Source organism: Puma concolor, chromosome B3, assembly GCF_028749965.1.
Source record: "Puma concolor isolate L17-30 chromosome B3, mPumCon1.1.hap2, whole genome shotgun sequence".
Classification (NCBI taxonomy): domain Eukaryota; kingdom Metazoa; phylum Chordata; class Mammalia; order Carnivora; family Felidae; genus Puma; species Puma concolor.
Genome location: NC_141672.1, coordinates 137560980 through 137587794, shown reverse-complemented (window position 1 = coordinate 137587794; position 26815 = coordinate 137560980). Strand labels below are relative to the sequence as shown.

The 26815-nt window shown below is 39.9% G+C and overlaps 1 protein-coding gene across 5 annotated transcripts in view; it reads left to right on the top strand.

Moving 5' to 3' along the window:
- Positions 1-26815, top strand: part of CHD2 (chromodomain helicase DNA binding protein 2) — a 122989-nt gene that overhangs the window by 32819 nt on the left and 63355 nt on the right. For 4 of the 5 annotated variants that reach the window (XM_086711475.1, XM_086711474.1, XM_086711473.1 and 1 more), the window contains 11 exons: positions 2173-2280; positions 4705-4845; positions 6329-6462; positions 7545-7770; positions 9083-9183; positions 10159-10203; positions 10374-10552; positions 12996-13120; positions 16018-16234; positions 18401-18490; positions 19343-19533. In XM_086711475.1, the coding sequence (XP_086567601.1) occupies positions 2173-2280; positions 4705-4845; positions 6329-6462; positions 7545-7770; positions 9083-9183; positions 10159-10203; positions 10374-10552; positions 12996-13120; positions 16018-16234; positions 18401-18490; positions 19343-19533 (1557 nt within the window). The remainder of the gene's footprint in view (positions 1-2172; positions 2281-4704; positions 4846-6328; positions 6463-7544; positions 7771-9082; positions 9184-10158; positions 10204-10373; positions 10553-12995; positions 13121-16017; positions 16235-18400; positions 18491-19342; positions 19534-26815) is intronic. The other variant, XM_086711476.1, reaches the window with a different exon arrangement.

Sequence of the window (26815 nt, the reverse complement as noted above, 5' to 3'; positions counted from 1 at the left end):
TAAAACAAAATTTAAAATAATCCAGCCAGTTTCAGAACACACGCATACTAACTCATTTAGGCCTTCTAAGCCTTCTGTTGTTCAGATCCTCCCAGAATGTGTAAGTCTGACTTTTCCTGATTTTGTGGTCTTCAGTGGATTGTCACTGAGAGGAGGAGGGCTGTAGGTTTGACATGTAATGCCAAACACCTTGTTCTCACTGGGTTTTAGTTTCCTTCTTTAGGAAGAGGACTTTGGACCAGTTGATTTGCTCAGTTTTTGTGCATTCTCATACTAGAAGTTTCTGAATCTTCCTGGCTGTCCATAAGTCTGTAGACCTCCAATTTAACTGGAGGACTCTAGCCTCAACACTGATTCTGTCAGTTTACTGCCACCTTAGTTCCATAAAGTCATAGAAGTGGACCTCATTAAGTGCCCTGATTTAGATTCTTAATTCCTGTGGAGTTCCGTAAATTACAACTAATATTTGTGCATCTTTCTCATCTGATCTGCTCTCCCTCACATCTTAATTGTTCATGTTCTTTCAAGCTTGTTAACTGTGAAACCACTTCTCTCCAGTTTGACTATGTGTGTCCCTTCTGAGAGCCAAACTGTTCTCCCAAAGGAGACTGCAGTCTCATGTGCCAGTCTTCTAGTGCCTGGAGACATCTTCTTTCTTCCTTCCTGGCCGTCCCCGTCTATTCGTTTGGTTCCTTAGCAAACATTTGTTGTGCTAGGTTCTAGGGAGGGGGACTAACATGCCTAGAGTTTAGATATAAGGAATTCTTTGTTTAAAAAGGGACCTGCAAGGATATTATGCAATATTAATAGGCCTTAGTGTCTTAACAGTCTGTGTCCAAAAGAAAAGTACCCTACCTGTTTGTTAGGCTGATACGGTTCATTCTTTAATTATTTCTTTCCTCAACAAAGAAGTAGCTCCATTTGCTTGCCTTTGTGCTGAACTCTGGTACAAAAATGAAGTGGCCCTGCCTCCTAGAAGCAGTCACTTACTCTAAGGGAAACTGATATGAAACCAACAGTGCTAGTAGAACTTGAGTAATGTACATAAAAGTGCTGTACTGCCTTTTCATGCTTCCTAAAGTAGGGTGGTTCCTGGACTTTTTAGGAAGATTCTTAGGAATCTGTAGATAAGCCACCTTCTTGCAGTAAGCTCCTGCTATTCCTTTGACCTATTCTCCCATGAAGAGTATTGACTTGACTTTGATTCTGTGACAGTTGTCTTCAGCATAATCTTATTTCCTATGCATAGACCCAGAGGCACAGTGGTAGTTGTTTTATAAAACCTCAGATACTTGCCTGTGAGGTTGTTTTTTTTCCCTAGATATTTCATGCTCAGTGACTATTATGTGTTCTCTCCTTCTTCCCTAGAAATGAGCTAAGTCCCACGTTTGGTCTTTAAACCTCAAAAACTCTTTGGGGTGGTAGGAGAGAGCTATAAGGTACGGCTCTTTAAAGCCTTCTAAGATCTCAAGGAGCAAAGGAACACCTACTGTATCTAATAATTATTAAGAACTACATCTTTGGCTGAATAGATTATTTAGTAAGTGGTAGGTTTATCACTGAAAAATAATTTTAGGGACTTTTATCGAATATATTTTAAAGATGTTAGCATGTCTAGTATTATAGCAGTTTTAAAAGAAGTTTCTAACCAGTATTAGAATTTATAAAGATTCACATCATCTGTGAATTTGTTAAGATAAACATTTTTAGGCTTCATATTAGACCTGCTAAATCAGAAACTGTGGCACTCATCCAGAAATTTGTTTCAACAAGTTCTTCAGGTGGTTCTGATCATCTTACATTTGAGAACCACTGGTCTAGTATATATTACGACTTCAATCTGTTCAATGGTAGTGGTAAATAAAAATAGAGTAGAAGAGATTTAACAGCTTTTTTTTTCCAGAATAGTTTAAAAAATACTTTCTTCATTTCCATTTTCATTTATTTTTGTCACCAGAGAAAAAATAGGCATAGATATTACACAGTCTAGGAAGGAACATAGCCAGAGTTTAAATAGAGCTAGAATAAACCTTTTTTAGCCTAATACCTAAAATATACATGTTCTGCCTTTTGGAGAATCCTGTTGAAATTGGTTTTGTCAGATTCTTCAAGCTAAACAATCCTGAGGAGTTCATTTAGAAAAAAATCATTTTGCTTTGCTTTTGATCACAGAGAAAAATGGAAACGGGAGCCCTCAGAAGATGAACAGGAACAAGGCACCAGTGCAGAGAGCGAACCAGAGCAGAAAAAAGTGAAAGCCAGAAGACCTGTCCCCAGAAGGTGCAGTGTTTGCTTGAACATCTCTGCTTCTGGTGGAGCTTAGTTTGTGTTAGTTTGAGAAGGATGGTACAGTGGTAGAATGATGGCCTACGGTGTGCTGTGATTCGGGGCTTTGGAAGTCTCGGGCTCACTTCTTGCTAGGCTTCCTCGTTAGCAAGTGATTAGGTGATGAGGATGCTTACATTTGGCTGTGGGTGCTTGCATGGTGTGTCGTGTAGAGCGAAGCTTCTGTTTCTTACTCCCCGACTTACTAGTTACGAGGGGTGAACGTATCTTCTGCTTTTAAAAAAAGCTCCCTGTGTATTGGAGTAGTATGCAGGCTTTTTGGGGGAAGAACTAATTCCTAAGTTTAAAACACTGTTTGGTTGAAAGCATGCTTCACTGTTTCTTACCTTGTTCTTGGAATCTGACATTAAGCAGAGAATCTGATTGTGCAGGGAAAGAAGTAGGCCGAGGTCGCAGGGAACTTTGGTAATTAAAAAAAAAAAATGTGTATTTGTTTTGAGAGGTGGGGCGATGGGCAGAGAAAGAGGGAGAGAGAGAATTCCAAGCAGGCTCCGTGCTGTCAGCACAGAGCCTGATGTGGGGCTTGATCTCACAAACCATGAGACCATGACCTGAGACAAAATCAAGAGTTGGATGCTTAAGTGATCTGAGCCACCCAGGTGCCCTGAAACTTTGGTAATTTCATTAGCTGGCTGGCAATGTAAGGTACTCATGTTGGGGGAAGGAGGGCAGGAGGCAGAGATCTCAGGGGAATTTTCCTCCTTGCAGTATTGCTTAGGATGGGGGTTGACAGGCTGTGGCCTTTGGGCCACATCCCACTCAATCACCTATTTCTGGATGGCCTGTGAGCTAGGTATAGCATTTAGAGATAAACATTTATAGTTTGATGATAGGCAACACTAAATTTGAACCTCAGTTCAGTGAAATGTTATCCCTTCAAAAAGAATTCAGTTCTTATCATTAGATGTGTATCCCATAAATCCTGTGATTATTATTTCATTTTGAGTTTTGTCAGTAAAAATTACGTGAAAATTTATTTTTTCTTGTTAAGTAAGTGCCCGCATAGTGGCCTCAATTTTGCGTCTTGTCTGGGAAAGCCAACAGTATTTGTGCTCTGGACTTTTGCAGCCAACATTTGCCTACCTCTGAGTTAGGACACTACACTGGCCCACCACGCTGGCAGGGAAATTTGTCAACTTAGTTTGGTCACAGGACTGGAAAGCCACTTCAGCTTTTTCTTCTGGAGTTTACCTGTCATTTATTGAATCCCTGATCATCTCTCTGTAGTGTTGCTTATGGAAGGTGTGAGAGAAACAGATAAGATTGTGAGTTTCCATCTGTCTCTTTCTCCTGTTTTCACCTTTTTACCACTGGTAGAGTATTTCGGGATTTCCTTACGGGAGTGCCGAGGCTGTAGTTCTCAGTCCTGGCTGTGTGTGAGTTCCCTTGGGTGGCCATCTCCTTAGTCTGTGTGGCAGGGTGTGGTTTCTCAGGTAGTCTTCCAGATATATTTTGTACATGTCACACACACAAATATGCGTGTAGTTATTTTTTGTCTTTTGCTCCTTTTATGCAGATAGCATTTCATGCATCTTGTTCTGCATTTAAAATATGTATATATATTTTTTAACATTTATTTATTATTGAGAGACAGACACAGAATGTGAGCAGGGGAGGGGTAGAGAGGGGGAGACACAGAATCTGAAGCAAGCTCCAGGGTCTGAGCTGTTAGCACAGAGCCCGATGCGGGGCTCGAACTCACAAACCGTGAGATCATGACCTGAGCCAAAGTTGGATGCTTAACTGACTGAGCCACCCAGGCACCCCTGCATTTTTCTTTAGTTATCTTGGAAATCTTTTCATATCAGTACATGGAAAAGTTTTTTGTTTTTTGTTTTTTTAATGCCTACCTAGTTATTCTGTTGAGTGAACTGATTCCAAGTTGATGAAGATTTAGAGTTTTCCTAGTCTTTTGTTAATTGCAAATAATACTACAGTGAATACCTTATTGTGCCTGTATCAGTGTATATCTGTAAGATCAACTCCCAGAAATGAAAAATGTTGACATTTTTAAGTTTGATAGATATTTCCAAGTTGTCTGCCAAAGAAGTACCATCAGTAACATGTTGCATGTATATTTTTATATCAACCCTGAGGAATAGTTGAGAACCATTGCCTCAGAATTCACTTGAATCTCCTATATGTGTTTGAGGATTATCAGTATTACAATTACTTTTGTGTTGAAAATGCAGATTTCTAGTTGATTAGAATCTTAGCAAATGGGACCCAGGAATATACATTTCTGACATTCCCCAGGTTAATCCTATATATGTATTGTGGCTCTGGGAAATTATAGATTTGAAATAGACACCAAGTGATAGAATAAAAACTTTGCCAATTTTTCTCTTCTCATTTTAGAACAGTGCCCAAACCTCGTGTTAAAAAGCAACCTAAGACTCAGCGTGGAAAGAGAAAAAGGCAAGATTCTTCTGATGACGATGATGAAGATGATGAAGCTCCTAAAAGGCAGACTCGTCGCAGAGCAGCTAAAAATGTTAGGTAGGTTGTGCCCCAGAAGTGTTTCATTAGTGTGAGGGTGATAGTTGGGTAGAACTTGGTTCAGGTGAGTCCACCATTTTGCATTTTTTTTCTTTAAGTTTATTTTGACACACAGAGAGAGAGAGAGAGTGCTCGTGTGCACACACTTGAGAGCATGAGTTGGTGGTGGCGGGGGAGGGGGCAGAGAGACAGAAGCCCAGGCAGGCTCTGTGCCGTAAGTGTGGAGCCCATTGTGGAGCTCATACCCACAAACTGAGATCATGGCCTGAGCCAAAACCAAGAGTCCGATGCTCAACTGACTGAGCCACCCAGGTGCCACCAGGATTTTGCAAAATTTTGGATTTTGATAGGCAAAAATAATGACCCGTGTCCTGAGGTTGTGTTTAGAAATCCGACCATTGTTCTTGCAAAAAAGAATGATGTTGGCCAGTGGGAATATGGAAGGAATAGCAGTGGTTCATTTCTGGCCTTCATTCCTGTAAAGAAAAGCACTTCAAGTTGATGTTCTATTGAGGTGGGTTAGTCAGTGATAACTGTCACACTTTTTAAGGAAAGATGTTTGGATTATATTCTCACTTCTAAATTGCTCTTTCAATCAGACAGATTCTTCTGAGGATCACTTTATGTACTGATATTTGGGTGTAATTTTATTAAGCTTACTAATAGGATATGGAGCATTAATAGAAAATGAAATAAAGGAACAGATACATGCAGACATCAGTATTTTACTTTATATGAGTCCAAGGATATTTCATTTTCTTTCAGAGGATACACAGGTTTCTTTTGGTCTACTGAGAGATAGTGAAACTAAGTCCTGGAGATATTAACCTGTCCAGTGTGTCTAGTTAATGATTCCAAAGCTTGGACAATGTGCTGAATATGCCAAAGTGTACATTTTCCTCCTGCAGCTCTTGTACATCCAGGATTGTGTTTTTCTCTTGTGTGACTCCCCGGTGAAAGGTTACATTGTGAAAGGTTACGTTTTGATATTTCATTACCAGGAAGTATGTTTGTTGAAGTTTTCAACAGTTTGAGGATACTTAAATTTCATATTCTTGTTATCAGACAAAATACGGGGTTGAAACATTTCATCTTAGAAATAGTGTTTCCTTTTTGCTTAATGAAACAGTAGCTGTTTTTTCATTCAGTATGTTTTCTTTGTAGTTTCCTTGTTTACATAGTAACCTCCTGTTGAAAAACAAAAGCATAGGCATGTCCTTGTAGTTTTCTCTATCTTGCTTACACAAATCCCTACAAACAGTAGTCTGTTTTTATTTTGAACTGTAAGCCTTCCTACAGTTCTCCATGAACATGCATTAATACTTAAGTAGGAGAAAACAGGTACTTTGAGCCCACTTTATCTGTGGCTGATCTTAAAACAACATGCTGGAGCCAAAAGGATATGGTTCTTGAACGTCGTTGTATTTGGTCTTTAATTCTGGAAAGGTAGTCTCTCATTTATCCAGCACCATTTCTCACGCAGCTATAAGGAAGATGATGACTTTGAGACCGACTCTGACGACCTCATCGAAATGACTGGAGAAGGAGCCGATGAACAGCAGGACAACAGTGAAACTATTGAGAAGGTCTTAGACTCAAGGCTGGGAAAGAAAGGAGGTATGTCTCTGTGGGGAGCAAATTATGTCTTACCTACTCAGGCCCAAATCTTCTGTATTTCAGCTCTCAAATGAAGAATTTCAGTCCATGCTCACAGTGGTCGTGAAATGTGGAAGTTGTTCTGGCATAATGTCATGTTTCATTAGCAGAGGATGTAGGGATGTGTCCAATATGTCTTTGAGACTTGAAACTTAAGATGTGTTTATAGCTTAAAAAGCAGTGATGTCGCAGATATTCTGGTTTATAAACCTGAAACAAATTTACCTTTAATTAGGTGTTTCTGAATCTCCTGGGTGATAGGGAATTAAGATTTTTTTACATCTAACTTGAGGTGTCTTATAACTTAGTTTTTTTAACCTTTCCATATAGAAAATATCAAAATACTGCTTAATTCTTTTTTCTTTTTTGTTTCCATCCAGCCTCACTTTTGGTTAAGAGTTAACACAGAACTTTGGGTGGATGGGTAATTGGTGTGGGATGGTGGGGGGGGGGGTCTTTCTTTCTTTCTTCTTCTTCTTTTTTTTTTTTTAATGTTTATTCATTTTTGAGAGACAGAGACAGAATGCGAGCAGGGGAGGAACAGAGAGAGAGGGAGACACAGAATCCGATGTAGGCTCCAGGCTCTGAGCTGTTAGCACAGAGCCCGACATGGGGTTTGAACTCATGAGCCATGAGATCATGGCCTGAGTCAAAGTTGGACACTCAACTGACTGAGCCACCCAGGTGCCCCTATTTCTTAGTATTCTTGGAGAGACAGATTTGTTTTCTGAGTTAGTAGGGACCAAACCAGAAGGATGTTGCTCTTCCATTTCTCTTGTGTTTAGACACAAGGATTTGTTTGATTTCACCAACATATTTTGGAAAACATTTTAAAGTGTAGAAATTGGGTTTGCGTTTTGACAATATTTGAAATTATGAATCTTGTTCATCCTGTATTGTTTGTGAATTTCTGCTTATTTTTCAGTCAACAGGATTTTGATGCTTCATCCAAAAAAAGATTCTTTAGCTGAATGTGTACTCAGGAAGCCTTTTCAAGGTCTGATTTAATATACTTTTAAATGTTTACCTGAATCCTTTTGCAGCTACGGGAGCTTCTACTACTGTATATGCGATTGAAGCTAATGGAGACCCAAGTGGCGACTTTGACACTGAAAAGGATGAGGGTGAAGTCCAGTACCTCATCAAGTGGAAGGGTTGGTCTTACATCCACAGCACATGGGAGAGTGAAGAATCCTTACAACAGCAGAAAGTGAAAGGTCTAAAAAAATTAGAGAACTTCAAGAAGAAAGAGGATGAAATCAAGCAATGGTACATTTTTCAAGCAATGGTATATTTGCAGCCTTGAGGGAAGAAAGGTTTTTAAAGAATGTGTGGAGCACATAGCTGTCTAGGAACTCAGATTTTGCCTTAATTATCTGAACACAGAGCTGGTCACAATTCCATTTTATAAAATTGTGACCTGAAGACACCATATATATATATATGTGTGTGTGTGTTTTTGTATACGGCCACCAATTTTGCAGAGTTTGATAATAATAATAAGTAGCTTATGGAGCATTTTGCACACCCAGTGTTTTTTATCCTCATGATAAGCCCATGAGATTTGTACCATTGTACACATCTTGTGGATAGGGAGAGTGAGGCACAAGGCAACTTTTCCGGGAGGTCCCAGGATTGGAGCTCTGGCAGCCCAAATCCAGAGCTAAGTCTTAGGCACCCTGTCATTTTCCTATTATTACGCTGGGGTGGCTTAGATGTCAGGAGTTAATATTCCAGAACTGTCTGGGTTACAGTACACTTACCACTAATCTCGGTTTTCACAATTTGCAGAAATGATGTGACTGAAACAGATGAACTCCTGAAGCTCTGATAGACCATTGTTTTTAGTTTAATTTACTTACAACTTTGAAGGTGGTTAAGTTGCATGTGAGAAATATGTGGGGCCTATAGCACCCACAGACCTAAACTGACTAATTAGAGGGATCAGGTTCAAACCTGAAGACACACCTGCCAGTGTAATGTGATCAGGTTATTTTGTATTAGAAATAGGGCCAGATGGGTTCTAATTCCCATTTTACTACTGTGCACGATGTGCTTCTTCAGTAAATCACTTACTTTTCCTTTAGGTATCCCTAAGAATGGGGTCGGTTGTAAAGCAATTACAAATTTAAAATCCTCAGAAGTACAGTAATAGTTCATTTCAGCTTGCCAGTATTGTCCTTCTATAGAATTTTAGTCCAAAGAATAACTAGCTTTGTGTAAAAGCTACATTTAATCTCTCCCAAAGCACATACCTATATGAAAAAGGCATGTTTCCTTTTAAATCTGGAAGACAGTTTTATGGTCCTGTTCTGTTCAGATATTGGAATTTATTACACAAAGTAATTATTTTTAGGTTTCTTTATAAAGAAGGAACAACTGGTATGTTTTATGAGTCTAAGGTTTCCTAAAAGTGTATGTTTTTTATAAAATCTCTGGCTTAATTACTAGTAAAGGATTGCTAAAGGGACAGATGGAAGTAAAGGCTCAGTTTCCTTTGCTCTTCTTAGACTTTGCTTTGATAGATTTGTATGGATCTCCCAAATCTAATTGGAATGTATTTTTCTTTTCTTCTGTCTAGGTTAGGAAAAGTCTCTCCTGAAGATGTGGAATATTTCAACTGCCAACAAGAGCTGGCCTCAGAGTTGAACAAACAGTATCAGATAGTCGAAAGAATAATCGGTGAGCACATGGAAACTTATTTTAGCAGTGTTTGAGCTCTGCAAATAATGGCTTTTGGTTTTGGGGTATTGTAAATTTAAAAATGCATTTTGTAGATTTACTTGTAGAGAATAGATGTAGGGGAAAAAAGGCAAGAGAATACACGACTATCTAGATTGATTTTGAAGGAAGAGTTAACAAGATTTGCTGGTAAATTTGGACATGGGAGATGAGAGAAGGCGGTGTCAAGTACGATGCCAAGACTTATGACCCAGGCAAATAGGAGAACAGAGGTACCATTTACTGAAATGGAAAGGCTAAGGGAAGAACTGGCTTGGAGTGGAAATCAAGAGCTGGGTTTGATATTTGTAAGTTTGCTATTCTTCTTGGTTGACTAATTGGGGAGTATCGTGAAGGTTGTATGTAGCATATGTGAGCTTGGAGTTTAGAACTCTCAGTCTGCGCTGGAGATTTATATTTGGGAATTTATCAGTATGTAGATAGTATTTAAAGCCTAAGATTTACTGAGATTATCAGAAATAGTATACCTCGTGAGACTAGGAAGTTTGAGAGCATTCCAGGTTTTGGAAGTTACAGAGAAGCCACAGGAGAAGAGAAATAAAGTCTGGTGAGAGAGGAGGGGGGCTGAGAGCATGATGCTCTGGGGGGAAGGAGGACTGAGACTTGATCCTTGAACTTGGGCTGGTTCAGGATCTGTGGAGTGGTGGGGATGAGGCCTGATTGGGGTGGCTTCAAGAGAGAATGAGGGGGACACCGTGAGTAAAAACAACTCTCCTGGGGAGTTTTGTTGTAAAGGGGAACATAAATGGGGTTGTAGCTACTCAGGGCTGTGAGAGCAAGACAGGTATTCCTTTTTTTTTTTTTAAATGATGTCAGATTATAGAGTATATTTGTATTCTTATTCATAGGACCTAAAATGTCATTCTTTCCTTGATTATAGTGATAACTTTTCTGTCGTATTTTCCTTTTGTGTAGCCGTGAAGACAAGCAAATCTACATTGGGTCAGTCAGATTTTCCAGGTAAGCAAAAGATTTGGTTAACAAAATGTTAGTGAGCATCTAAGAGCAGTTCAGGTTTTGCAGTGTATTTAGTTTTGCCACTTGGTGTTTCAATGGTTATGTGTAAAACAGTGACACTCCCCTTCTTTGATTGACAGTTGCTAATCTACTAATTTTTGTATACCAAACAGCTCACAGTCGGAAGCCGGCACCTTCAAATGAACCTGAATATCTATGCAAATGGATGGGACTGCCCTATTCAGAGTGCAGCTGGGAAGATGAAGCCTTGATTGGAAAGAAGTTCCAGAGCTGTATTGACAGCTTCCATAGTCGGAACAACTCAAAAACCATCCCGACGAGAGAATGCAAGGTGTGGTGATGGCTGGCTTTTGGTTTTTCGGGGGAAAGATGTATTGGTGGGAAGGGTTGATCACATAGATATTGGGAAGAGAAAATGTACAAAAGTAAATGATAATTCCCATTTTGATGTGAAAGATGAATTAACCTTGACATCAAAGGAAAATATTAAAACAGAAGAAGATGAATTGTATAATGGCTTCGCTGACCTCTTTAATCTTAAAATTCACGGAACTGGATCTGTCTAATTAGAGATATTGTGCAGAATATTTGAAAGAATTTAAGCACTTTCAAGAGACGTGACATTGTATGGTGGGGCGCCTGGGTGATTCAGTCGGTTGAGTGACTGATGGTTGAGCGACTGGTGGTTCAGTTGGTTGAGCATCTGATTTCAGCTCAGGTCATGATCTCATGGTTTGTGAGTCCAAGCCCTGTGTCAGGCTCCGCACTGATAGCATGGAGCCTATTTGGGATTTTCTCTCTCTCCCTGTCTCTGCCCCTCAATCACCCCAGCTCATACATTCTCTCTCTCTCTCAAAATAAATAAACTTAAATAAAATAAAGAAATGTGATGGGAAAGGGGAGAAGCTCTGAATTCTAAGTTAGAAACCAAACATATAGGCTTTTTATTTGCTTGATTGTTTGCATAAATCCTTTCCCTTTTTTGGAATTCATTCCACATGTAAAATGGTGTGCTTGGGTCCTTGGCAGAAGAAGTCTGTGTAAGACATGGGCTCTGTCTCTGAGGAGTTGACCTCCAGTTCATGGCACCAGACCTCCATCTGTGGAATGAAGTGTGTATTTGAGGGGGCAGTGAGTGTAAAAACGAACTGTGGTCAGAGAAGTACAGAGGCAGGAGTCACTGAGCTCCAGTAGTCCATGAGGAGGTTTTAAGGGTTAAAGAGATTGCACTGCTTGAATTGCCCTGGTTCTTGAAGAATGGGTTGGTGCTGGATAGACAGATGGAAGGGGGCCCAGGTTATTGCCCTCCCCTGAAAGGCATCAGGAGAAAGATGGTCTTGGGGCTGGAAGAGAGGAAGGTGTTATTGGCAAGTGCACTTAGGTCCGAGTGTGCGTGTCTTGAATACCTTGGAGGGTAACGCTGGCTTTATCTGGTGGGTATGGACACGCCTACCTGCCTGAGAGAGAGCAGCATGATGGAAACAGTGTTGTATTCGGAAAACTTCATGTAATGGCAGTGTGTAGTTACGAAAGCCAGAAGGTCCAGCCAGAAACATGCCCTGGAAGTCCGTGAGGGAACCACAGTGTGCGGACAAGGGAAGTCACTGTGGGATGCAAGGATTGGAGGGGAGGAAGCTCTGGGGGAGCCGTGGCAGAAGTGGACGTGGGGCTCGGTGGCTGAGTGTGAGGATTCAGATTCTGTTCACTGCTGGGTGCTCACAGAGGAGAGGTGAGATGGTCAGTAATCACCTTAACCAAGTACACTGTTAGGGCGATACATCATGTACTAGGGTGCTGATTCCATAGAGCCCTAATTTTCAGAGAAATGCTCACTATGAAAAGACTTTGTGGCCAAAGAACTTTGGGAAGCATTCCTAAATGAAGTTTTTCTGTAAATTCACAATATGGACAAGCGTTTTAGACTTTGAAAAGTTACAGTAATGAAATTTATGTAACTTGTGTTACATTGTTTCCCAAATGGATTTAGTCACAGAATCCACATTTTGTGCTGTGCAAAGCATAGAGACATGACCTTACTAGACTGATGTTCTTCACATCCTTTCCTTTAGAAAACCAAACTCACACACTTGGGGGGGTTCAAGGTCAGGGGGTTGGCATTTTGGAATTTGCAGATGTTCTCATGGTGACCTTCTGCTGTGTTTGGCATATACAGACTTTCCCAGTGGTCTTGTTTTGTACTGTTTAGAATGAGATTATAAAGATGAAAATGGAGCACTCCCTGCCATATGATAGAGATGATGTAAAATTAGTGCTGTGTAAGGATGTTCACAGACTGACTTCAGGACAGGAGCACGTTAACCAAAGACTATTTCAGGATACATCTGGCTTTGGGAGTACAGACCTCAATGAAAGGAGGTGTGGGTGCGGTGGGGTAGGTGAGGTTGGTGATTCAGATGTGAAATTTAAACTTCGGTGCTTTAGTTCAGAGCACATAAATCATAGATAGCATTTTTTTTTTATTTTTTTTTTTCAACGTTTTTTATTTATTTTTGGGACAGAGAGAGACAGAGCATGAACGGGGGAGGGGCAGAGAGAGAGGGAGACACAGAATCGGAAACAGGCTCCAGGCTCCGAGCCATCAGTCCAGAGCCTGACGCGGGGCTCGAACTCACGGACCACGAGATCGTGACCTGGCTGAAGTCGGACGCTTAACCGACTGCGCCACCCAGGCGCCCCATAGATAGCATTTTAACATGGGAACAGGAAGAAAGTCTTTTTCAGACGTGGGCTTTGTGAATTTTTTTGTTTTTCAGGCCTTGAAGCAGAGACCACGATTTGTGGCTTTAAAGAAACAGCCAGCATATTTAGGAGGGGAGAATCTGGAGCTTCGTGATTATCAGCTAGAAGGTCTCAACTGGCTTGCTCATTCCTGGTGCAAGTAGGTAGAAAATAGGTTTGAAATTCTCTGTACCGTTTTTGGCTTCTTTATTTTTAAGTGCAAATAATTATTTCTGTTGTGTATTATAGAAACAAAAATATATGATTGAGAGAAGGCTTTTGTAGGAGTTCATATGTATGTGTAATACCATTTTAATCTGAAGTAAAGAATACTTTGTTAATTAGTTATTTGGGGATAATTTGTCCTAGCCAGAAACCTATGTCATAACATGTTGTTTATGAGTGTGAATATAAGTCGCAAGTTAATTTGCCCACATCTGTGATGTGGAAGTCGTTTTTCTCGGGAAGAAAGAAGATGTCTGTTTTCCATTCATTTTCCTTCTAGGCCAGGGAAACCTTTCCCTTCATTTCTTGTGGTAGTGCTGAAGAATAGTGTGAAACACCCCCCTCCCTCCTAAGGTTGCTGTACATGCTATCCCATGTAGAGGAAGGTCTCTGATGGTTGAACCTATAAAATTGTCCTTACTTTTTGTAACAAAACCACCTTAATTTTGAAAAGGAAAGGTGTGACGATGAAAGCATATGAGGTTTAAAGGTGCTTGGAGGCAGTACTCATGGATGTTGTTCATCAGATCAATTGCAAATCTAAGTAGTCTCTGATTACTATGTGTCAGGCCCCATCTAGGCTTGGACAGTTTGAACAGTGAAGCAAGACAGACCTAGTTTCCCTGTCCTCCCAGGGCATACAGTGTGGGAAGGATCTTTCATGCTTACCTACAAACTCCTTCCCCCACATGCAATTCTTAAGTGCTTCAGTGTTTTACAGTAAGGCAAAAATTCCGAATTGTTTCCGAATTGAACTGCAGCCTGGAAATAAAACCATGTGAACTGGTTTTCTCAATGCCAAAAAGTGGTTTCTGGTTAGAGGTACATTTAGAATGCCTGCTTCCCAATGAAACTACCTATATTCTTTGTCCTATGAAATCTAATACAGCATCTAGCATTCAGTTATGAACATTAGAGCCCTTGGGGAGCTTCAGTTTGTGTGACTAAGGATGTAAGTCTGATAGAACTATTCTAAATTGCGTAAAAACTGGTTTTGTTTCAGAGAACAGGGAGATCTCATGTTCCTAGAAGATAGTTCTAAAGCTAGGTGCAACCTCAAGAGGTTGTGTGATCCAGCCCTCTCATTTTGTATTTGAAGGGTCTTAGCCACAAAGATGTCATGTGCAGTCATGTCACGACCATCACTGTCACACCGTGTGCTGAAGAGGACCCAAACAGTTGTTAGGCCCTGGTCACAGGAACCTTACATTAAGTAATATGCTGTTTTGGCCTAGTTTTAGAAAAACAGGGAAATCCATTCAAATCTCTTTCAGTGTATGAACAATGGCAGTTTGTTAGGGAGAGGAAATGTTGGAGAAAATCCTGTTTCCTCCCTACTAGCGTGGAAAGGTGAGAGAAATAGGGGGGAAATTACACAAAGGAACATAACATATCTGAATAGTGCATAAATTATAGAGATTTAGATTATAGAGATTTAGATTTAGATTTAGATTTATAGAGAGGTATGGCCTCTTCCTTCTCCCCTGCCCCAGTATATTTGCCTTTGTCCTTTTCTTTTCCCATAAAACTAGCCATTCTGTGGAACACGGAATGTATTTTTAAAAATTCAGTCTCTTGGTAAATTAAATGTCTTGTATTTCTAATCCATTCTGTTCTTTGTAATTTGTCTATTATTTTTAGTTCTTTCTGGGTTATTGATTAAACATTTGTTACACATGTATAAACCTTTAATGGCCTGATTTTTCTAGAAACTCTTAATGTTTGCAGCCTTTTGCCATGTATATATTTCTAATTCCCTGCCAAATGGGCTGTTTTCTATTTCCTGAACATACTTTCCTACTCTGGCCATTTCTTCAAGTGTTTTTCTTCTAGCTGAACAATCCTCTCCTGTTAGTATCCTGTTAAAATATCCAGACTGTCTCCTAGAGCAGTGTTTCTCAAAGTGTGGTCCAAGGAATACACCTGCATCAGAATATCCAGAAGTGTCTGTTAAAAGTACAGCTCTTTGAGCTGTACTGATTTGTACTGATTGTTCTGATTTGGTAGGTGTAGGGTGGATTCAGAAATCTGATTTGCAGCCTGTCTCTGCTGTAGACTGTGCTGTATTTAAAACAAGCTTCTGGGGCGCCTGGGTGGCTCAGTCGGTTAAGCGTCCGACTTCAGCTCAGGACACGATCTCACGGTCCGTGAGTTCGAGCCCCGCGTCAGGCTCTGGGCTGACGGCTCAGAGCCTGGAGCCTGCTTCTGATTCTGTGTCTCCCTCTCTCTCTGCGCCTCCCCCGTTCATGCTCTGTCTCTCTCTGTCTCAAAAATAAATAAACGTTAAAAAAAAAAAAATTAAAAAACAACAACAACAAGCTCCAGATCTGCAGCACATAGGCCTGGGGAGGAGTGTATGTAGCATTAAACAACCCAGCGGCATGCAGTGGAGTGGGTGGGTGATTTGAGCAAAGGCACGTGGCCATCAGGCTGTAGGGTTCACCAGCAGTTGGGATAGCCAGTTTGCCCCCCTGCTTTCTGTAATGGTGGAGCCCAAGGTCATGTTCTTGGATACCCCAATAAAACAAAACCTGCCTTCTGTGTTACAAGGGGTAGATGTAAAGGAACAAAATGCAAGGTAAAGAACATAGTCTGAATAAGCTCTTCCAAAGCTTGATTGTACTTAGATCACTTGTTCTTCTGCTATTTTGTAGTTTCTACTACAAAGGAAATACAGTTGAGGCTGGTAACCAGTGCCTTGCTTGGTGAATTGGGAGTCATTGGTGTCCTTGCTGTTTGTGCACATGCTGGTTTGTGTGTGTGTGTGTATGTGTGTGTTTACATGTACTAATGGTTTTGTTTTGTTTTGTTTTTATTTTTCTCTTCCTGCAGAAGTAACAGTGTAATCCTTGCTGATGAAATGGGCCTAGGAAAGACCATCCAGACCATATCATTCCTCTCCTACCTGTTCCACCAACACCAGCTGTATGGCCCCTTTCTTATAGTCGTCCCTTTATCCACCCTCACCTCATGGCAGAGGGAGTTTGAAATCTGGGCACCAGAGATTAACGTAGTGGTTTACATAGGTGACCTGATGAGCAGAAATACGGTGTGTAAACAAAAAGAATTGGGATAGAATCTGTGTTATAAATGTATTTTGGAAATTGACCTAAAACCATTATAGTCTTTAGTAACATTATGATTCCGACACTGTAATGTGCCCCCACTGTTGGGAGATTTATGTATCACAAAAATGCAACTCACATATTCTTTAAAATATGCTTACTATATTAAAGGAAAGCAATAGCAGTATGTGAATGGGAATTTGTTTTAGTTGGATTGCAGTATTAAGTTTTTCTTCTCTTTGTCTTATATTTCTAAGACTATTTTATTTATAATGGATTATAAGATGGAGTTAATACCCTGTGGAATGTTAATATTATTTTTGCTGTTTGAACAGAGAGATACTACTAAAAATGATCAAGTTCTTAGAGTTTGTTTCCCAGCCTTTTAAAATGGTGAGGTTGCATAACTTAGTAAGGTAGGAATAATGAGAAAGGACAATGGACTTTGCTGGGGCTATAGAAATGAGAATTATTTGTCTGTTTTCAACCTTAACTTGAGCATAGGGAACTTAGAACAGAGAGGCTTGAGTTGATCTCTGTTTAGCAGTTCTTTTCTTGATTATGAGTAATTTTTTTAAAAGCACCTGTTGTGTGTGAGGGCTTGTCTGTGCTGGGTGCCTTTTACAGGTATATTACCTGTAATCCTCATGATAGTCCTCATGATAGTGGATTCAGAGTTTAACACTTGTCCACAGGCCAGCTACAAAGTGGCAGAGCTGGGGTTGGGACAGAGATGTGTCTGGTCCCAGACCTTTGCTCTTTCATTACTGTGTGTTAGAGAAAACTGTTTCTGGGAGATTGCTTATCCCAAGAGAAAGCCATCAGGAATTCTCAAACTTTTGAGAGATATGTTATATATTATACCGATTGAAACTTATTTTTGTTAAATGTTTTCATTCAAGTCGTCTAACCTGAACCGGGTAGATTTGCAGATTTCCCTGCTCTAATTTTGAGTTTCTAAGCAGTTCTTAGCTTTGCTAATCTATTTGTTAACCATTATAAAAGAAAAACACTTCCTAGATGATGCAAAATGGCTTCAAGCATTGCATTCAAAGGTGAAGACAAAGTGAACTCTGAAAATTGTGGAGTCAGGGAAATCTTCTTTTCTTAAATTTTTTTAACGTTTATTTATTTTTGAGAGAGAGAGAGAGACCCGAGTGCGAGTGGGGGAGGGTCAGAGAGAGAGGGAGACACAGGATCTGAAGCAGGCTCCGGGCTTCAAGCTGTCAGCACAGAGCCCAATGCAGGGCTCGAACTCACGAACTGTGAGATCGTGACCTGAGCCAGAATCGGATGCTCAACTGACTGAGCCACTCAGGCGCCCCGAGTCAGGGAAATTTTCTATGTGGACTCTCATGCTCCTTTTCTTTGCTCTTCCCACTTGGTGGTGATTACCTGCACGCACTCCTTGTCCTGTTTCCCGGTCCCCAACTTGACAGCCAAACTACAGGAGCCTTGTTATGGGCCATCGTGCCTGCTGGGCGGCCGATCACATTGCAGTATGATGGCCCATGTGCCTGCCAGACTCCCGGTCACACTGCAGTATGATGGGCCATTGTGCCTGCTGCGTGTCCGGTCACACTGAAGTATGAATGTGTTAGTTTTTGTGTTCCTTTACATTAACATTATTTTCATGCATTTTACATTTTCATCCTGTAAGCTTCCTTTTCCTTTTTCTTGGAGGCCACATCTTTCTGCTCTAGATTAATGAAATTTCTGACCAAGCCAGAGGTTGGGAATTGTTCTATTTGTTAATAAAAGTATTGCACTACCAAAGAGCAAAGAATAATAAAATATTCCTTAAGAAAATTCACATTCTGGGAGGTTGCTAGATCAGTTCAAGTCACCAGGGTTTAATTGCAGGTGGAATGCATTTTTTTGTCAGTTTTGTCAGATGTATTGGGATGGGGGCAGGGGGAAGTGATAGGTTATTTGAGTTCTGGCAGTAAAGTTTCTGCTGCTCAGTGATCTTTTAATTCTTTTACTGCTCTATAGTTTGGTTGCTTCAGTCAATTTAGAATGTATAAAATATTCATTAAATTCTAATCAGTTTTTTTATTTGGCATGTTTCTATGCATCTGTCACAAGACTGCTGGTGATAAGAAAGGTAAAAGTTGAAATTGTATCTTAATTACTGATTTCTCTTCTAGATACGGGAATATGAATGGATTCATTCTCAGACTAAAAGGCTGAAGTTCAATGCACTTATAACAACATATGAGATTCTCTTAAAAGATAAGGTGTGTAATTTTGTAGTGTGACTTGTCCAAATGGTGGGCTCTGTGCTTCCCGCTTGCCATGTTGCTTTTCTTTATTTAGTGAAAAACAGACAAGTGAACAAACAAAAATCCACAAAGAATACTGAGCTTATAAATAAAAATCAGAACCTTACAGTTGAATGGGACTTTAGATCGCTTAGTCCAATTGAATTAAATAGTAGGATGAAAGGGTATTGAAGCCAGTAACTTACCTGAGATTCTAGTCAGCCATTGGAACCTGGGCTTGATTGCCATCCCAGGCATTTCCCATCGTATCATCGTAAAGGAATTTCTCCACAACAGATGATGTGAATGGTCTCTGTGAGGAGGACGTAAAAATGAAGTTCTTCATATGCTCTCTTTTCTACAATTACTAAGAAATGTATGTGGCAGGTGGTCCCACTGGAGATAAGTGTAAATAAGTTCAATTTGGTGGCTTTTGTTGTTTCTGTGCTTCAGGGTTGGGGTGGAGAATAGGCAGAGGAGAATCTTAATTAAGGAGAGACTGCAAAATCACAGTTTTTGTTTCTGTATCATTTTTGCCCAGCATACCAATTTCTGTGTTCTTGCCATGGGGCATGCAGCAGTACGTGGCATAAGAGATTCCCCCTCTCCCCCAAAACCTTTTGGATGGTGGTGTGCTCTTTCGAGTAGACACTAGTCTGGCAAAACACAGACTAAACAGAAGAGTCCTAATACAATTTTAAGTCCGTGAAGATTAAATGTTTCTGTGTATACCTTTGTGATGGCATTTGTACAGAGATAATTAACACTTGAAAGTACTTTGGGTTTCCTTCTGACCTGGTGGCTCGTTCTGTTTTGTTTTTACTTTAGACTGTGCTGGGCAGTATTAACTGGGCCTTTCTGGGAGTGGATGAAGCCCATCGGTTGAAGAATGATGACTCTTTATTGTATAAAACTCTGATTGATTTCAAGTCCCACCATAGGCTCCTGATTACGGGGACCCCTCTGCAGAATTCCCTCAAAGAGCTCTGGTCCTTGCTGCACTTTATTATGCCGGAGAAGTAAGCTCCTTCCTGTGTGTTTCGAAAGATGCTAGAATGTCTGAAATGCCAATGCTTTTTAACTTTTTAAAAATAGACCTTAGGGAAAACAGATGGCATGATTTGGGAACAGCAAAACATTGAACTGCTGCAGGAATAAAATTAGTAAAACGTTCCATAATAAATGTTAGGAGGCACAGAATTCAGCATGTCAAGGAGGAAAGCCTATTATCTACAAGACATTTGAATCTGTTAATGCTTTGGGGAAATAATTGGTAAACAGGAAATGTTAGACCTTCTCACTGTTGTTATAAGGTAATCGAGAATTGAAATGAAGTATACAAGGTACTCAGTCTGCCAGGTGTTAATATCTTAAACCCAAACCTGTGATAACAGAGAAGCAATCAGCATTAGCTATTACTCAGATCTGTAATTTACTAAAGAATCGTAGAGGTCTTTATTGAAAAGATTTTTATAGGGGAGATGGTATACACGTTTCATAAAACTTAGTTATCCAGCAGTATTCAGTGATGCTTGAAATGAAACCTAAATTTGTTGCCCTACCTTGGGAGACCCCGCCCAGTGTGGCACCTTGATGGTACTCGATTCCTCCCATCCCATCCCAGAATGGCCAGCTGTTCTGCCAGCTTTCCGTACCTTTAACCTGCCAAGCCACTGACACTCTTTATCTGGGATGGTCTTTCTCCTCATCTTCACATGTCCAGGAACATTTTTGCCTGAGCCTTTATGACCACCTCCTTTCAGATTCTTCTCAGACCACCTAACCTACAAAAGCCTGTCAGACATGCTTATCACCCTACCCTGTTTTTTTTTTCTATGTGGTACCTCACTGCTTTCCTTTCTTACTCATTCATCTCATGTCATTAAATTTATGCATTCAGAAGTACCAAGGATCGTGTTTATTCCTCAATGGTCCACATTGGCTGGAGTAGTATCTGGCATGCAGTAACTAGTCAGGAGTTGTCAAATTGACAGGGAAATGCTCCACAATTTTTTTTTTTTTTTATAACTCAAAATATTTGAGTGCCTGCTATGTGCCATAAACTAAGCAAGGCATTTTGGATAGCATAATGAAAAACATGAGTGGTCTCTTCCCCCATGTGTTGTTAACTTTTTTGTCAACACTGTTGAGATGTAATTTACATATCATAAAATACATGATTGTAAGTATACAATTTGGTTTTTTTAGTAACTTTGTGGATTGGTGCAACCATCACCATAATCTAGTTCTAGAATAGTTTCTTCACCCAGAAAGTTCCCTCTTGTCTGTAGTTAAATCTGCTTTTGTTTCTATTCTGAGGCAGTCACTAATCAGCTTTCATCTCTAGATTTAACTTTTTTAGAAATGTCATATAAATGGAATCCTAATAAGTAATCTTTTGTTTTTGGCTTGTTTCATTTAGCATAATATTTTTGAGATGCACCTGTGTCATAGAGATTTATTTATTCTCTTAAAGTGGAGTAATCCTCCATTACATGTATCACCAGTTGATGGACATTTGAGTTGCTTCAGTTTTGGGCTATTGTGTCTATCTGTGGACGTTTGTTTTTATTTATTTATTATTTTATTTATTTGTTTTTATTTATCTTGGTTGGATACTTAGTGAAATTGCTGGGTTGTTTGGAAAGTAGGTATTTACTTTCCATCTGCCATTCCTACCAGTTCTCTATACCAACACCAATACGTGGTATGTCATCAGTCTAGTCATTCTGGTGGGAGCGTAGTGGTATCTCAGTGTGGATTTTACTTGCATTTCTTTAATGACTAAAAATGTTGAACATCTTTTCATGTGTTCATTAGCCCTTTGTGGATCTTTGGTGAAATGTCTGCTTAAATCTCTTGCCCAAGTTTTTATTCAGTTTCACCTATTTTCTCATTTCTTTTGTGTTTTTTTTTTTCTTTGTTGCATGGTTTTTGTTTGTTTTTTAAAGTGTGTTGGTTAATTTGAAATATTTAGGTTTTCCTAGATAACTCGTAATTCAATTTTGTCTTAAAGAACATGTTTTAAATGAATTCACTGTTATTTATTTATGGTTTAGCATGTTGGGGTGCCTGGGTGGCTCAGTTGGTTGAGCGTCTGACTTCGGCTCAGGTCATGATCTCACAGTGCGTGGGTTCGAGCTCGTGTCGGGCTCTGTGTTGGCAGCTTGGAGCCTGGAGCCTGCTTCGGATACTGTGTCTCCCTCTCTCTCTACCCCTCCCCCACTCATGCTCTGTCTCTGTAAAAAATGAATAAATCTTAAAAAAAATTTTTTTTTTATATGGTTTAGTATGTTTTCTGTTTTGGAGAATGTTCTTTGTGTACTTGAATAATACTCTGCTTTCATAAGGTGGAGTTCTGTAAATGTCCATTAAGTCAACTTAGTTAATAAATAGTCTTATTCAAGTCTTACATACCTTTCCTGACATCATGGCTAGTTTTGTTATTGACAGTGAAATATTTTAATATTTAACTGTAGTTGTTGAGTGATCTGCTACTTTCAGTTCTGTTACTTTTTCCTTTGTGTATGTTGAGGGGTTCAGGTGTTAGGTATGTGCACGCTTGTAATTGTTCTTTGTTCCTGATGTGTTGATCTTTTTATCATGAAACGCCCCTCTTTATCTTTAGTAATATTTCCTGTTCCTTAAGTCTATTTTGTGTGATGTGACAGCTCTTTAGCTGTCTTTTGGTAACTGTTTGCATGTTATGCTGTTTCTGTCCTTTTACTTCAATTGCTGTTTATGAGTTTTAAAATGTGTCTCTTGTAGACAACATGTAGTTGGATCTTCCCTTTTTAATTGAGTCTCTGCCTTTTGAAGAGTTTAATTCATTCACATTTAATGCAATTATTGATATGGTTGGATTTATATCTACGATTTTACTTTTCTCCCCAATATGTCTTACTCTTTTCTATTTCTCCTTTACTGCCTTTTTTGTCTCAACAAGTATTTTATAGTGTGCCACTTTAACTCTTCTGTTAACTGATTTTTTAAAAAAGTTATTTCCTTACTGGTTGTTAGGGTTTTTAGTATGCATCTCATCCCAGTCTTCTTTAGATTAATACTAATTTAATTCTGGTAAAATATAACAACTGTTCTCCAGGATGGCTTCGTTTTTACTTCCTTACTTGTGTTGTAAACCCAAGAAGACAGTGATAAAATTATTGCTTTATCCAGGCTTGTCTTTTAAAGTAATAAGAGAAAAACATATAGTCTTTCATATTTACACATTTATATTATCATTTCCAGTTATATTTATTTCTCCCCGTGGAGATTGTCACTGGGTTAAAATCACTTCTTTTTAGCTTACAGGACTTCTTTAGTATTTCTTGTGAGGCAGGCCTACTAGCAACAAATTCTCTATTTTCATTTGTTGGTGGCTGTCCTTTTTTGACTTTTATTTTTCAAGGATAGTTTAAGACTCTTCAGAAGATGAGTAGAGAAGCTTGACCACTCTAACCACGCTGCCCTGACTACTGCGTTAGCAGATTAGGCTGAAACTATTTCCCTTTTTTTCAGGCACCCTCACTACGGTGTGCTTCTGGGAGTGGAGCTCCCTCGGCACCCCTCCTTTCTCTGCTTTCTCTCAGAACAGAGTTTCTGAGTCTCAGCACTATTAACATTCTGGGCTGGATAATTCCTTTTTGCTGGGGGCTGTCCTTTGCATTATAGGTTGTTGAGCAGCATCCCTTGCCACTACTCCACCACATGTCAGTAGCTGCCCTCTTTCTCAGTGGTAACAACCAAAAATGTCTCCAGACATTCCCAGTGTCCCCCAGGGATTGGGGGACATTGGGCATCACCACCAGTCGAGAAACACTATGTTAGAGGTTCTTTTCCTGTCACACTGCACCCTGCCTATCCCATCTCCTTGTTGTCCTCTTGCCTGTCCTGTTTCTTCTCACCTGGGTCCTCTGTCCCTTCCACAGAGCTCTGTGAGTCGATAGTGGCCTGAGGATGGAGGCAGTTGCCCTCTTCCCGTCTTGAACAGTCTGTTGTACCTTCTGTAATGAGTACCCTGTTCATCACGTATTAGCAGAAGGCCGAGTTTTTATAAAGCATGCTTTTCAAAGGTACAAGTGCCGTAAAACATAACATAGAAAAGTTTAGAAATAGTCAAATTGTCAATTATTTATTATTAACCTTTGTTTTCTGAAATAGAGTGTTTTCCTGTGTATTACTTTATCGTTTTCATATTGGGTCTTTTTGATACACTGGAAGTGTTTGCTTCAGAATGCTGACTTAGATGATGAAAATGTGTCCCTTATCATTCAATAAGTTGGATGGACTGAGGTCAGTTTCAGGTCTTCTATTACTAAGGTCAATATCCTTTGGTCTTCAAATTCTAAGAGAAGAAGTACATCCTTCATAACACCACTGAGATGAGATGAGATCATTCTACGTAGCAGGAGTCTTGAGGCACCATGCAGCATCTGTGCTTGTCCCCTGAAAAAAGAATGTGGTGCATAGTTTCCACCCAATGAATGGTTAGCTAGATTTGCCCTTTTGTACTTGACTACTGGAGTGGATGGTAGGGATTTTGGCTCCTAATTGGTCATAATTACTTTTTTGCTATTTAGCAACTGTGGCGTTCCTAGTAGACATGATTATTCTGATAGTTCATCCAAAGTGTTCTTTGTGGCCAGTTGAATTACTTTTGGAATGATGGATTGGAGTTAGAGATGTAGTTTTGTGTGTGTGTGTAAGAGAACTTTTTCTCTTCGAAAGCTTTGTTTTTAAAGCATTGTTTTCGGGGTGCCTGGGTGGCTCCATTGGGTAAGCATCTGACTTTGGCTCAGGTCATGATCTCACGGTCTCTGAGTTTGAGCCCCGTGTCAGGTTCTGTGTTGACAGAGCCTGGGGCCTGCTTCAAATTCTGTCTCTTCCTCTCTCTCTGCCCCTTCCCTGCTCGTGCTCTGTCTCTCTCTCTCTCTCTCTCAAAAATAATGAATAAACATTAAAAAAATTTTGTAAAACATTGTTTTCAAACATTTTTATTTTTTATTTTTTTTACGTGTTTATTTTTGAGAGGGAGAGAGAGAGTGCAAGCATGGGATGGGGGAGGGACAGGCAGAGGGAGTGGACAGAGGATCTGAAGCAAGCTCTGTGCTGACAGCAGCAAGCCTGATGCGGGACTCGAACTCATAAAGCATGAGATCATGACCAGAACTGAAGTCAGGACGGTCAACTGACTGAGCCACCCAGGTGCTCCTCAAACATTTTTTAAAAGATTGTTTTTCCACAAAGATTCATGCAACTCCATTTTTTAAGGAATTAAGATTTACCTTTGTTTCTGCCTGAGCTTGGTATGCAGAGGACTAAAATCCAGTATTTTCCTCATCCTTAGCTGTAGTTCCTTAGATTCCAGATGGTGCTACAGAACCACTTGGTCCTGTTAAATGATCCACTGAAGAAAAATTATTGTACAGAGCGGAATTAAATTTGGTCAGATAACTTTTTTTTTTTTTTTAATGTTTATTTAGTTTTTCAGAGAGACAGAGAGACAGAGCACGAACAGGGGAGGGGCAGAGAGAGAGGGAGACACAGAATCTGAAGCAGGCTCTAGGCTCTCAGCTGTCAGCACAGAGCCCAACACGGGGTTTGAACTCACGGACCTATGAGATCATGACCTGAGCCGAAGTCAGACACTTAACTGACTGAGCCACCCAGGTGCCCCTGAGCCACCCAGGTGCCCCTGGTCAGATAACTTTTGTACCTTCATCTCCTCAACTGTTACAGGCTATTACTGTGTTAAATTTTTTAAATTAATTAATTTTTAAATTTACATCCAAGTTAGCATATAGTGCAACGGTTTCAGGAGTAGATTCTAGTGATTAATCCCCTGTGTATAACACCCACTGCTCATCCGAACAAGTGTCTTCCTTAATGCCCCTTTCCCGTTTAGCCTATCCCTCCTCCCACTACCCCTCCAGCAACCATTTGTTCTCTATATTTGAGAGTCTCTTATATTGTCCCCCTCCTTGTTTTTATATTATTTTTGCTTCCCTTCCCTTATGTTCATCTGTTTTGTATCCTAAATTCCTCATATGAGTGAAGTCATATGATACTTGTCTTTCTTTGACTAATTTTGCTTAGCATAATACCCTCTAGTTCGATCCATGTAGTTGCAAATGGCAAGATTTCATTCTTTTTGATTGCTGAGTAATATTCCATTGTGTGTGTGTATGTCACATCTTCTTTATTCATTCATCCGTTGATGGTTATTTGCGCTCTTTCCATACTTTGTCTATTGTTGATTGTGCTGCTGTAAACATTGGGGTGCAGGTACCCCTTTGAAACAACACACCTATATCCCTTGGATAAATACCTAGTAGTGCAATTGCTGGATCGTAGGGTAGTTCAATTTTTAGTTTTTTGAGGAACCTCCATACTGTTTTCCAGTGGCTGCACCAGTTTGCATTCCCACCAGCAGTGCAAAAGGTTTCTTCTTTCTCCGCATCCTCGCCAACATCTGCTGTTTCTTGAGTTGTTAATTTTAGCTATTGTGATAGGTGTGAGGTGGTATCTCATTGTGGTTTTAATTTGTATTTCCCTGATGATGAGTGGTGTTGAGCATCTTTTCATGTGTCTGTTAGCCATCTGGATGTCTTCTTTTTTTTTTTTTAACGTTTATTCATTTTTGAGACATGGAGAGAGACAGAGCATGAGTGGAGGAGGGGCAAAGAGAGAGGGAAGAGCCCGACGCGAGGCTCGAACCCATGAACTGGAAGATTATGACCTGAGCCGAAGTCAGATACTTAATCGACTGAGCCATCCAGGCGCCCCTGGGTGTCTTCTTTAGAGAAGTGTCCATTCATGTCTTTTGCCCATTTCTTCACTGGAGTATTTGATTTTTGGGTGTTGAGTTTGATAAGTTCTTTATAGATTTTGGGTACTAACCCTTTATCTGTTATATTATTTGCAAATGTCTTCTCCCATTCCGTCGGTTGCCTTTTAGTTTTGCTGATTGTTTCCTTCGCTGTTCTATTACTGTTTTTTAAATCCAGAAGTTAGTTCTTTTTTTAACCAACTGTAATCTGTTTTCTTAGCACATGGTCTGTCCAGTCAGTTTTCCTGCATGGTGGCTCTGACCAGACTACTACCCTTTTTAGCAATTTGATCACCACCCTTATTAAAATATGTACCAGTCATTTACTTTGTAAGTACTGTTCTGCAAAGCATGGTGCTTGGTATTAAAAATACAAAAAGATAAAGCAAGCCCCAAGAATTGAGTGTATAATCACTTGCAAAATGTACTGTATACCCACTCCACAAAATAACTCAGTAGAGCAGATTTCACAG